The sequence below is a fragment of the Kryptolebias marmoratus genome, linkage group LG4 (assembly GCF_001649575.2).
Source record: "Kryptolebias marmoratus isolate JLee-2015 linkage group LG4, ASM164957v2, whole genome shotgun sequence".
In the NCBI taxonomy this organism is placed as follows: Eukaryota; Metazoa; Chordata; class Actinopteri; order Cyprinodontiformes; family Rivulidae; genus Kryptolebias; species Kryptolebias marmoratus.
The window spans coordinates 1,717,253-1,731,036 of NC_051433.1; the positions used below are offsets into that span (position 1 = coordinate 1,717,253).

General features: G+C 42.5%; 1 protein-coding gene across 12 annotated transcripts in view; it reads left to right on the forward strand.

Annotated features, from left to right (window-relative positions):
- ptprt (protein tyrosine phosphatase receptor type T) overlaps positions 1 to 13,784 on the forward strand; it is a 302,555-nt gene that overhangs the window by 85,432 nt on the left and 203,339 nt on the right. For all 12 annotated transcript variants that reach the window (XM_017429237.3, XM_017429238.3, XM_017429240.3 and 9 more), the window contains exon 8: positions 11,349 to 11,642. In XM_017429237.3, coding sequence (XP_017284726.1) covers positions 11,349 to 11,642 — 294 coding nt within the window. The remainder of the gene's footprint in view (positions 1 to 11,348; positions 11,643 to 13,784) is intronic.

Consider the following 13,784-nt stretch of genomic DNA (forward strand, 5'->3'; position numbering starts at 1 on the left):
TGGCTGTGTGTCTGTGTGTCTGTGTGGTTGTGTGTCTGTGTGTCTGTGTGTCTGTGTGGTTGTGTGTCTGTGTGGCTGTGTGTCTGTGTGTCTGTGTGTCTGTGTGGTTGTGTGGCTGTGTAGTAGTGTAGTTGTGTAGTTGTGTTTGGCTCATTAGTGCTGTGTGAACAGTGAGGACTGAATACTGAGGAGATTTCAGAGAAGTGACCAGAAGCCTTCATCTTTAAATGATCCTGTTTCATGTGCACACACACACACACACACACACACACACACACACACACACACACACACCCTCAGGACCCACCAAAAAAGTTTTAGATATTTTAATTTAAAATATTCACATATTTTTAAAGCTCATTTGTTAATAATGTCTTGGTTTTGGATAAAGGGTCTGATTCCAGCCTGTTTGATTCTGATGAAATCTGAGAGCAGCGCTGGGTCAGCAGGAGGACAAACTCTGAGAAATACTCAAACCTTTACTTTTAAACAGGCGCGACGAAGATGAGTTCTCACTAAAGACCGGCTCTGGTGAAGTGTTTGTTGTTGTTATTGTTAGTGTACCTTCACCGCAGGAGTCGGCTCAGTTATTTAACATGTTGTCACTCCCTGCTCTAAAACTAAAACAGTGATATTCACGTTTATAAAAAGATATATTCTGATCTTATATATGAGCTCATTTGGGTCAAACAAAACGTTTGGATAAAATTGTGTCATAAAAGTTTACATCTGGTCTCATATTTCAACCAACCGCAGCAGCATCTCTCCGTGGTTTGTTGAAGATGTTTCTAATGTCTACATGCCTGCTTCAGTTTTTACACTCCTGCTTTCTTCTTTTTATCCCATAATTCAGACTGATAATTTAATGTGATTTTAATCACGTTCGTCTGAATGAATGCATCCCGGGTTTGAATTATGCCGTTAACCTTATTTGGAGTGAAGGATGTTTCCATCTGAAGGAGGCTGAAGTGTGTAACTGTGTGTGTTTGTGTTGCTGTTTTGATGGGACCATCATCCAGGGACAGAAACTGTCATTACCATCTGTTAGCAGAACGCACAGACGAGACTCCCGAGACGATCCCGGTGTACCTCACTGAATGTTTTTATATGAAAGTGCACACGTTTGTGTGTTTGTGTGTGAAGCTCAGGTGTTGTCAGCCGAGCGTCGTGTCAGGGGAATAACCGATGCCCTCATGGCAAACACACTCCTCTTGGTTTGATGATTGTGTGTGTTTCTGTTTGGGTTTTATGTGTCATGATTATTGTGTTGAAATTAATTTGTCCAGCTGTGTGTGTGTTCGGTGTCCCCGCTAAGTGAAATCAGGGTTAATTACGGTTGTTCAGCCAGGTGTGAGAGCTGCGTGTCATCGTACAGCGCCCGGCGTGTTGGCGCCGTATGTCCCGTACGTGTTCAGTCATGCATGTGAGGCTGCTGGCCGGCTCCACACACGGAGCTGTTGACTCAATATAAAATGATTCAGACGCAGAAAAGCATCTGTCAGCTGAAGATTGTTGATGTTCCGGCCTATTAATGCTTAAATGCACTAATTTACTAAAGTAAAAGAACTAAAGTTTGGAGTTTGGTTTCATTTTGTAGCATCTAATAAATAATTCTGATGGCAGAGAAAAGAGAGAAATAACTGCAGGCTGAATGAACTTATAATACTTATTATTACTGGCTGCTGAAAGGCAGACGTGACTTTTGGAGTCAACCAAATTCAAGATGGCTGCCACAACCAGCTGACCTTTAAAAACAAAGCCCCTATAACTTCATTTAGCAGATATTGAGCTAGGGTCTCAGAATATGTTCAAGGTTTGACCCAAACAGCTTCAGCTCTGTCGTTTCTGAACAGAACAGATTCTGGCATGAAAGGCGGCGGGCGACAAGCATTCCTGCAGGGTAAAAGATGAACTTAAAGAAAAGCTGAGAAAAGAAATGATCACAGTAAGAACACACACATCCTTCAAAGCTGACCTTGAAGAGCTCATCAGTTTGTGCCGCATGCACTCACACACACACACACACACACACACACACACACTCGGATCCGTTTTTTATTTGTGTGGCTCTTCCAGCACAGATGCATCCAAAGCCTCGGGGCAACAAGGAGTGAAGCGAACCCCCGGCTGTGTCCAGCCCTCACATCCTCCCATCAGTGTGGATTCAGGTTCAGTTCCTGGAGAACCAAACTCAGAGCTGAGACCGTTTCCTCGCCACAAAGTCGAGCTCATGTTCGTAGGCTGGGCTTCTTCAGGGCTTTCACTTTATTTTCCTCCTTCATTGAAAGGATCTCTAACTGACGTCGAGAAGAGGAGGTTTGGGAACCTCAGGGTCTCGTCTCTGCTTTTTGCAGATGATGTTCTGTTGGCGTCTTCAGGCCGGGACCTTTATTGAGCACCGGGGCGGCTGGGAGCCAACGTGAAGTGGTCAGCTCCTCCAGATTTGAGATTTACTTCTTTTTCTGCGTCGAGGATGAGTCTCTGCCTCAAGCAGAGTTCACGAGTGGATGGAGGGATGCTGTTTCAACTCTGGTGGCTCAGCTGCATTTTTACAGATTATTTTAGAGCGAACGGTTGGGATTTTGAATGTACTAACGAAGGTTATGTTACGGGTCTGAGGGCCAGCCTGCACGCTGACCTGTAACTGTCTCTGGGAGTCTGAATGTTGGCTGGATATGAGTGTGTGTGTGTTCTGTCTATCACAGATAAGACTCAGTGGGGTGTAACAGAGATCCAGGGGAGCCACTGTCAGCCGGTGGCCCATGGACTCCATACAGAGTGTGTGTCTGTGTGAATTCCCTAGGAATAGCGCCACATTTTTCTAAGTCTCACCAGGTCATCATAAAGCTGATTGTAGTCCAAGAATTAGACCCAGCAGTACCACCAGAGTGTGTCAGTGTCTGTCACTGTGTGTGTGAGTCCGTGGAGCTTTTTGTCGCCCCAAAGCTCATTCCCAACATCGTCTGTGTGTCTGTTTCCTGATAAGGAAATCAATAGGAGAGTGGACAGCTCAGCTGCATGTGTCAGATTCCTGCAAGCCCGCTGACGCCCTGAACTCCCACCGGGTGTGAACACAACACAGCCTCCAATTTACAACCAGAACTGCTGGGAAGTGTGTTTGACTTCCAAGTGAGGACTTTTATTCTGAAATGAGATGTCAGACGCTTGGAGAAACAACACGTAGGAAATGTCAAACATTCAGTGAAACACGGGTTCTTCGTTCAAGTGGTTTGATGTTTTGGCTCAAGATTAAAAAAAAATAAAAAGCAACTTTAAAACATGAAGCTGCCAGACAAATATTACCGCTGTCGGCTGAGAGGAAACACTGAAGGAATCATGAACACGTTGGGTTTGTCACTGAATTCAGGTCCTCTGGATCCTTGTTTTAGCTGTTAAAAATTAAAAAGCACCGAGTCACAATAAAAGTTGTCTCAGGTCTTTGTACAAAAACCTTCACATATATTATAAAAAGCCAGTTAGTCACAGTTATCTAAGGAAGCTGGCAGCAGGAAGAAACCTCCAGCATCCGTCTGTTAGCAAAATATCTCATGAACACCTGGTTGGGCTTTCAGGAAGAAATCATTGAATGTGCATCTTCAACTATTTAACTTTTACAGCCAATTAAATTCAAATATTTTTAGAATTTGACCAAAACAGCTGCAGCTCCATTGTTTGTCAACATAAGATGATTTTATTCTGAAACTCTGAGATGAACGGCAAGGAATGCTTTTAATTTGTTATCTTCTGTTTTAATTTTCTCTGGTGTGTTTTGTTTCAGTTAAATGAAAGTGGTCTTAATGAGGCTGATTTGATTTGATGAAATGTGAGTAAAATGTTGAATTTGTTGTTCTTTGAAGTCAGATTTGTAACGATTTGCTTCTCGTTAAAACGAGCAAATGTCTTCAGAGAAGAAGTTGTCAGAAGGTGGGACTATGGCAGCGAACCCAGAGCGCAGACTCTTGGTGGAAGAATAAAGAAAACTAATTTATTACTTAAATAAACAGACAAAAACAAAAGGGCTGACGAGGCAGCAAAACTAACACTAACAAAATCCAAAACGAGATGCAAGGCAAGACATGGCATGGCAAAGAGCAGACAAAGCGGAATGATCCAGTGAGGAGTGAATGAGAATGACCGGTTCTTAAAGACAGAGGATAATGAGGAAAATGGACACAGGTGAGTGAGAATAATTACAAGCAGGTGGAGATGGGCGTGGCAGACCTAACAGGAAAAGTACTGGGGAGGTGGAGAGTGACAGGGCATGAACAGGAAAACTAAACTGAAACAAGACAATAATCAAAAACAACAAACTGAAAATACCAAACTATGACAGAAGTTGTGATTTGCTTACATTAAGCTGTGTGTATCAGAAAGCCGTGCACACTCAGCCTGTCTCTGTGACCATGTCCTAAGGGCTTGCTGCAGGGTGTGTGTGTGTGTGTGTGTGTGTGTGTGTGTGTGTTCGCAGCTCATGTCCAGTGTTCTTTCATGTGCATCAGCCTCAGTGTGTCCAGGAGAGAGTGGACACTTCACACAGAATTCCTGAACAGAAATATAAGTAATGCATGAACAGGTGAGGGGGGAGGAATCAGAGGGAGATGGGGGGGAGCAGAGGGGAAGGCTAAGACAGGACAGAGCATGATGATTAGAAAAGAAGATGGAGAAAAACCTGAAACTGGAAGAGATGTGATATAAAACCGTTTCTTCTTTAGCCGTAAGAAGGAAGACGGACGAGCTGAAACTGTCTTCTGTCTCCATCCTGCTCCAACGCTGAGCGTTTGTAAGAACACCTGAAAGACGTTTAAAAAGCTCAAACTGAGGACATGTCTCCACTGCTGAAGATACAAACATTTGGATTTGAATGATCATTTAACGCATCATTTAAGTGACAGATGGAGAGAAAGAAAATAAAACTCTTATATCTGCTCTTTCTTCCTCTTATTTTGACGATCATTACTTCACCGTGTGAGCGGCAGAAAAGCTCATTTTGGTAAAGTGATCCAACTGACTCCCATCTTTTCCACCACCTCTGGTGATATTTGGTGATATTTCCATCCTCTGCCTTTCATTACTTCCTGTAACACACACACACACACACACACACACCTTCCTATTTTCATCCTTTGATCTATCAGGATACAGCAGAGCTCAGAAAGATTAGAAAGTACTTTTCACAAACATACGTAGAAAAATACACACTTAAGGGGAAACAAAAGCACTATTATCACCATCATGATAATTATTCATTTCCGTCCCTAAAATAAATTATTACTTTGCATGTTTTATCTCATTATTTACCAAAATATGAGCCAGTTTGTGTCACAGTGATGTCAGAAAAGACAAATGGAGGAACGGCTCTTATCAGAAACACTTTTCTGTCGCTTCAATCAGAGTCTTAATGTCTGGATTTTCACAGAGATGATCTTGTTTCATCCGATAGTGTTTAAATAAAAACCTGGGCCAGTGTTTGGGGATGTTGTGATTTAATTCTGTTAAAATGAACTAAATTGAACTCTTCACCTTCTGTCTGAGGCTGAGCCCGGCCGCCCGACAAAGGAAGCTCCTTTCAGCTGCTTGTACTTTAATGTTTCTCTTTTATGACTTTCGGCAGTATCTGCTTTACTTTGTACAGCTGGCATAAAGTTTGGTGATATTTACAAGAGGTGGGTGGATCATATAGCTTCAAAGTTATATTACACTATCTTAACGATTGGGAATTTGCAATAACAAAATTTATGTTGATATAGGAAGGATGAAAGATAGTAAACACTTTATTTATGGGTGCATCTTTACAGGTAGCATTTATTAGTGGAATTAAATGAGGATCTCTGGTGACGGCGTGCTGCTATAAGGGACCTGCAGAAACTATTCTAGGTTGTGTTCTTCCCAGAAATCTTTGGTGAAAGTAGAATATAACTGCCCAACAACTGATTTATTCTTACCCCCACCCTGAGGCCAGTCGGCGGTGGCACTGATGCCCCAGACAACACAGCCCCCAGAATCGTGAGGTACTCAGACACCTCCACCGTGTTAAACGGGTGTTTCTGGATTCAAGAGGAGGAATTAAAGCATCCTGTTTTTTTCCACAAGTGATGACGGGTTCGAGAAGAAGATGGATCGACTGATCAGGACCTCATCAGGAGTAATGAGGGTGTTGCTCCGGTCTGAGACGCAAATCTACGTTTCAACCCTCCCCTGTGGTCATGACGTTTGAATCATGACTGAAAGAATGAAATCCTGGATCCAGGGGTCTGGAATAAGCTTCCTCCGTTGGATGGCCCGGCTTAGCCTCAGAGATAAGGTGAGGAGCTCAGAGTAGAGCTGCTGCTCCTCGTTGAAAAGAGTTCAGACATCTGATAAGGAGATTTACTGGGAGGAGACCCTGGACCAGACTCAGAACTCCCTGGAGGATTTCTGGATCCTGTCTGGTCTGGGAACGCCTCAGGATCCTCAGGAGGAGCCGGAGAGGGAGGTCAGGGTGTTCCTCCTGGATCTGTTCCCTCTGCGACTCAAATACATGAACGGATGAAATAATTTCTACTTTTATAAAGAAAGAGCAGCATTACCAAAACAACCCCTGAGCCAAACATCGTTACATCTTATCTTTCCCATTATTCAAAGTCTCAGTTCCTCCTGTTGTTCATTTACCTTCAGACAGCTGCTTGTTTCTCCTTGTTTAGTAACTGTTTGTTGTTGCCAGTTTTGTTGGTCTGTCTTCTTGTACACAAACCTCTTTCGTATTATTGAATTATCTTCTGGAGGCTAACACGCCACTTTAATCCTCTCCAGATTACACGACAACAGACGACATTTTAGTTTTGGCTCTGGGACAGCCTTATGTTTCTCAGCCAGATGGCCGAAGCGCCGTTCTTGTTGCTGGATCGGAGCAGGGTGTCCGGTGTCTGCGCAGACTGAGACTCTACTCGAAATCATCTACAAATGACCTGCTCTATATGCCATGTGACGTCATATAAGTGATCAGTTTCTGTTTTTATTATCAGAAAAGTCAATAAAGCTTTTGACAAACATGTCCACTCTGCTTTCACACAAGATAAAGATTTGTAAGAAATAATTTAGTTTATGAGAGTAAAATTCTTCTACAATACTTACCTAAACTCGACACAAACGACCTCTCACTTCATGGTTTAAAAACTGGTACTACATGAATTTCATTTTCATTTAGCTCCATTAGCTGCTTCAGAAATCCAAGGTTAGAGCAGAAGAGAAAAACACCCACACACAACAGAACAAAGCACCCAAAATGCATAAAAGACATGCATTTTAAAACACCACGCAGTTCCAACAAGTGCTTACCAAGACGTAGGTTTAAAGAAGAAGAGGAATTAACCTGCCTGATCCTCACATGCATGACGTTTTGTTTTCTGCATGCTAATGTGCAGGACTTTTATTACAGAAGTTTGTTCATCCTAACAGAGACTCACTGAGCCATCTTCAAGCACCGAGCTGGGGTCGTAATGCAGCACAGTAAAAAAGTGAACACACACTTTTGTTCCCTCCGGGTGTCATAACACCGATCAGCTTTGAGTGCGCAATGCTTCATCTGACAACAAGGCCCCAGGATACGCAGGATAAAACCTTTACGAGACCCGGGTTTCACTCCGAGGTCTTTATGGGCCCGCAGGTTGGGTGTCCTGCGTGCAGGAGCTCCGTCCTGTCCGACTTAATGAACAATTAATGGTCTGCCTCGGCTCTAACTTCACAACAAGAGTCAAGATTTCAGGATTCTTAGTCGTTTAACCTCCACTTAAAACAACAGTCTTTTACAAATAAGCTCCAATAAACACATTTCAGTGCATCTAAATAAAAACAAAAAGCTGAAGCACCTTTATTACTATAAACCTAATCTGTTTTTATTTAGATTTACAACGTCTCTCACTGCTCCCATTGATTTCCATCTTTCCATTGTTGTCTTTTTTAACTTGTCACAACTCCTCCATAAAACTCTGCAGAAACATAAAAAATTCACGTGTGACCAACAAAAGTTTGTCTCACTTACAGAAAAATTTTATTTTTATTTTGTTTGATTTCTAGTTTGTCTTCTAGAGGTTTACTTTCTACTCTGCCTGCTGTGTTAGGAGTGCTGTCAGGGAGTGACGGACACAGGTGTGGGGTTACCATGGTGACACGAGCAGCACCGTTCACATTTCTCTTGATTCCCTGATCTTTTTTGACTTCTTCTACAGTTTGTGCATCAAAACGTCGCCCATTTTGTCGGCTTGGATGAAACTCCTGGAGTTTCACGAAGTAATTTTATCATTTTAAGCTAAAACTTTCAGGCTAAAAGGCAAATATAAAGTTCAGTTTTTGCCTTTTTTTCAGTTTAGCAGCCTGGTTGCTTTTAAGACCGATTTAACTTTTTTTTTGTTTGTTTAATTGTTCTATTCACAGAGATTTGGAAATACAACGATTCCCTTAAAGACAGGCAGAAAAACGGTTAAACTTCCTGTAACTGATCTCACGTTTATCAGCCAGTCGTACAAAAAGCCATTTCTGTTGTAATGATTTGAACTTTTGTCAGTGTGCTGACTGCTCTGCTGCTTCATCTGTCACCGACTCCATCGTTTCTTTTTACCCTAAACTCCTTATTTATTGGATCCTTTTTCTTCTGTCGCCTCTTTTTCGACTCTTCACGTCTCTGTTTGACCATATTTCTTTGAGGAGCATCCATGTTTTCACCATTTATTCTCCTTAAAGGCTTTCTTCCCTTCCTCCCTCCATCCTCTCCACTCTCACACTTCATTAGCGTCGCTGTATGAAGGCCGACTGGAGTTGATTAGCAATCAGTGTCTTTACTGTTTCGGTGTCCATGCAGAGAAACAGATGGATGTATAAATTCATTAAAACCCATTTTTATGTTTCGATTAGAATTTAAGCACGTATCTCTTTGTGTTTTTGTACATGAATGCTTCAGACTGTGTGGGTGTGTTGAATGTAAAAACAAAGTAAAAGCACGTGTGTGTGTGTGTGTAGGTGTGTATTTTCTGAGAAAGCGTCCCCCCGTGTCGTCGTGGGCGCCAGGTTGCAAGCCGCCGGGTGGCCTCTGTAACTCTGCTGTAAATGAGCTGATGGAGGGGGGGAGCAGGCAGGGGGAGGAAGTGATGGAGCGTTTTTTCTCTTTCCTCCCGTGGAGGAACATCAGGAGGAGTTGTTGAATATAAATGATGCAAATCAAGGCTGAAGTTCCTGTTAAAGCCCTGACAAAAAGGGTGTTTTTCACTGCAGTATTTATACTTTCCGAGCAGCTGACCCCTTCTGCAGATGTTTGTTTGTAAGAAAAGCATCTTTTTTACATATTTATCAACCGTTCTTCTAAACAACATGAAAATTGCATCATGAGAGCGTTTTTCTCCTCTGCCTGTGAATCATCCTTGAAATCTTCCTGGAAAATGTGAAGTGCTCTTTTCTAAGACAGATTGAACCACTTAAAGTTTTAAAACACAATATTACAGGAAAATGCACTTTGAAGTACAACTGAAGCTTTTGTTGGCAAAATGGTTCTCTGTACTTTTTAGATGAGTATAATTTTTTATAATTTTATACCTGGTAGTTCTTGAAAAAAAAAGTTTGTGAATGCTTTGAAAGGGAGGATTATTTTTCTTCATGCACAAACCCTCCCTTACATCTATAAAAACATGCTTAATGTCTGCTCTTTACAATTTCACTCCCAATCTATGAGGCTGACAGGTGATTCGTCCCTCGGACAGATTCTGATGCAGAAGAAAGACGAAACAAACTGATTTGTAGCCGTTTCAGTCAAAATAACTTTACACATAATCTCCTGCAAAATCACCAGATCTGTTCGAGCGTGAAGCTGCTACCACGTCAGATTTTAGCTCAGTATCTGTAAAACGGGCTCAGTTAGAGCCGTTAGAAACTGAGGGAAATCAGGATTTAGTTTTTAGAGAGAACAATATCCTCAGCAGGAGTTATGTAGCTGTCAGCGAACAAAGCGCCTGTGAGAAAAAAAACCCTCAACCTTAGAATGACTGTAGTAGTTCCTCCGGTTTGAGAGGATCAATGAACATTCGGTCGTCTATCAGAGCATCTTTACTGATCAGTTTTCAAAGTGATGTTATTAAATCTGCAGCTCAGCTTAGCTGAAAACAACCAAACCGGATCGATCTGAAGTCTCATCTTATGGTAAGCATGAAGGTTTAAAACATCCAGGAAGGAAAGCAAGCTGGAAAGCCCCTAATGTTTCTGTGATTCTGAGGTGGATCTGGAGTATCACAGCGTCTGTCCGAGGTGCTGATCCCGAGGCCGTCAGAGAATCCGGAGCTGTCCGTGGTGCTGACAGGCAGGAGGAGTCCACTTCATGGTTTCCATCTGCTGTTCTTTAACTGGGCCCGTTGCAGATTTCTGTCACTGCGTGGTGGCAGCACCTCTTGTTTGGTGGAGGGAAAGTCTTCCTGCTTGGCTTGTAAACATCAACTTACTCTTCCTCATCCGGTCAGCAGCTTCACTCGCTGCACAAACTCCATCAACTGACGTCTCTGTCAATACACTGTTTGTATTCTCTGTCTGTCTGTAAAAATACAGTTTAATGAAGTCGTACATTCACCCTGTTTCCTCCTTTTATAAACAGAAATAAGAAAGACTGAATGAATCCTGAAAATGAGCTACTGTCACCACAGATTCTAACTGAATGCTTTAAATACCTCCTTTTTTCAGTGTTTATGAGATGTGTTCTCATCTTTTACTGAGTTTGTTTGAGGTTTGTTGTTTTTTTTCAATTTCATGAACACCTAAAGGCTTTTAAGCTTTGAACTTTGAACCTCAAAATCTGGAGCAATAAAACATCACAAACTTTTAGATCTATTTTCTACAATCTTATGCCAAAATCAACAGTGAAAACAGCTGAAAATGAACAAAATTAAAAACAAAACAAACTGGACTTGAAGACGTTTGAACTGAAAAAGCTCCTCGGATGAGAAGCTACAGAATCGAAGTCCAGTTGTTTCTGGTTTTTAACCTTTTTTTGGATTTACCGTCTCCTGGAGGACTGAGGATCTGCTCCAGCATCAGATCTGAGAGCAGGCTGAGGAAGAGAGGGGTGTGTGTGTACAAGATTCATTCATTAGTTCAAGTATTGCACACTTCAGCACCATTGATTGGGCTTAAATATAGTTTTCAGGAGGAAAATAATTCTGTGAGGCTCAGCTGGAGGTTCAGGTTTCAGTCAAAACAAAATGATGTTTGTTTTTTAACAGGATGAAAGGCTGAGCAGCTTAATCAGCCACATGTTTTATTCAGGTTTTCAGCCTGAAAAGTTCTGTTGTATAAACACAAATTAAAAGACCACCCCCCTTTGATGTCCTGTTTTACAGCTCCGCCCACTCCCATCGCACCGCCTGAACTTCTCGCCGTGGGCGCCACCTACCTTTGGATCAAACCCAACGCCAACAGCATCATCGGTGACGGGCCGATCATCCTGAAGGAGGTGGAGTACCGCACCACCACGGGAAACTGGGCGGAGACCCACGTGGTCGACGCCCCCACCTACAAGCTCTGGCATCTGGACCCGGACGTGGAGTACGAGATCAAGGTCTTGCTGTCCAGACCCGGGGAGGGGGGAACCGGACCGCCGGGACCACCGCTGACCACCCGGACCAAATGTGCAGGTGAGGCTGTTTTCTCTCCTGTGGCTCGCTTGCTGCTTGGTTTGGGTTTTAGGAACGATAAACAAATTCATGGACAGAAAATGGTTCCTGATGAACCTGTAGGTTTCCTTGCTGCTCCTCTCCTTGTTTCCTGTTCCTGGCGGGGCGTTACAGCGCCACCTTCAGGCCCGGCAGAGTTTCTGCAGCATTTTGAACCTCTTTTTGTGTTTGTGGGGATGAAAACATTTGTTTACAATGTTATTTTTAGAAAGAACAAATAAAGGCTGTGGTTTAAAGATGATCTGACAGAAGCTGCAAGGAGAATAAAACCAAAAAAAGGAGGCAGAAAAAGTTCTTATCTCCTCTCTGGAATGGCAGCACGAATCAAAGATGATGATAATTGGGATGCTAAGAAGGTGCCCCGGAGATGAGGGAGAGCTGGAGAGCTCGGATTGGAGGAGGAGGAGGAGGAGAAGTTGTCGGAGGTTAGTTGGGGGCAATCATGGCCGATAATGAGTATCCCAGTGGGGGTGTAAGGACACAACAAGTGACATTTCATTTGATTAAGTGACAGCCCATCAGGTCTCTGACGGTCTGAAGGCGTCTTTGTGTTGGAGGTTGGCAGGGCGCTACTTAACGCAGCAGTCGGCTGCCATCACCACTCAGACACTTTTACACATTTCTCTTTTTGTGTCTGTGTACACACTCGGTTTTTAATTTCCTTCTTTTCTTTGACCTCTTCTCACCTTCAGGGAGCTTGTTTTAACATCTGTCCCCACAGTGTTTTCTCTCTTTATTATTTTTCTCTTTGTTGTTGCTTGAATCACTTCCATTTTCTTTATTTATTGTCTCTTTCTTTTCTTTCTTTCTCACATTCGAACCAATGAATGTTGCTGTTTTTTGTTTTTGTCTGGTTTGGTGGAAATCGCAGCAGTTTGTAGGACTTCCTGGGATTTAATCCTGTTAATGTTAGCTGTGATAAGTTTACCCCAGTTATGTTTGACTCCAGGGTTTTAACATCCTGTTTAATTAATCTTTGCGTTCTTCTGATGTTTAGGTTTAACTTTAAGTCATATTAGCCTGTTTGTGTTTGTTAGCTGTTCTCCACGTCTTGTTTTATCTCAGGTTCTTCTTGGATCTTTTTGCTGAATTTGTCCAGTTTGTAGGTGAGATTAATCTGAAGCTGCTTCTAAAAACTGATGTTTTATCTGCGGAAGTCGTTTGGAAGAGCAGAATTAATTAATTTTGATGCTTTGGTTGTAAAGTTGGCTGTCTCAGAATGATAAAACAATAAGTTTAAAAATGTGTGAATATAAGTAAATTAATGGTTTTTTGTTGTCTCTTAAATTTCACTTTTTATTTCATTCATCTCAGCTTGTTGTTTATAATCAACCTTAAATTATAATCATATTTTTTTAACGTTGTTCCTTGTCCGTGGCTCTCATTTTCTTTTATTCTTATATTAAAACATTATTTATTTTACATTGGCCAATAAAATGGTTTAAAAGAAGGCCCATTAATTTGCAGAGACGTGGCTCTGTGGTTTTTATCATCAGTGCTAAATGATTTATAACTTTAGTTTTATTTCATAAACTTGTTCCACATCAGTCCTGGGATGCACAAATGAACTTGAAAAGGAATTCAAACATAATCGTATCTTTATCCAGATGCTAACAGTCATGCTGACACACGTTTTAACACTTTCTGACATTTTGAGGACTTTTTTTCACCTCCAAGATGTTAAAATGAGGTTCTGTGATGAGATGTTTCTGCACAATTAAATCCCATCCTGCCGACCTGAAGCTCTCCTGATCTGCAGACACTTTAAGGCAGAGAAGTGCTGCAGCGCCGGAGGTGCTGGTCATTCTTTTGTTTGTGTGAAGCGGACTGGAAAGGAACATGTGTTTGTGGGCTCGTGTTGCGGTGTCGAGCTGTCACAAGCGTTCTCGGGGTGTGTGCACGTCTCCGTGTGTGTGATGGGATGGAAGCAGGCAGGTCTGACAGATGTTGGAGGTCCTGTTGGCTGCGGGCCGTGTTGCTGAGCATCAGCTGCTGTGTGTTTGTTTCCAGCTTCTGAGTTCACCTCTCTGCTCCTGTTAGCGTCAGCGGGCCTGCTGGGTCCTGCTCGGTCCTACGTGGTCCTGCTCGGTCCTGCTCGGTCCT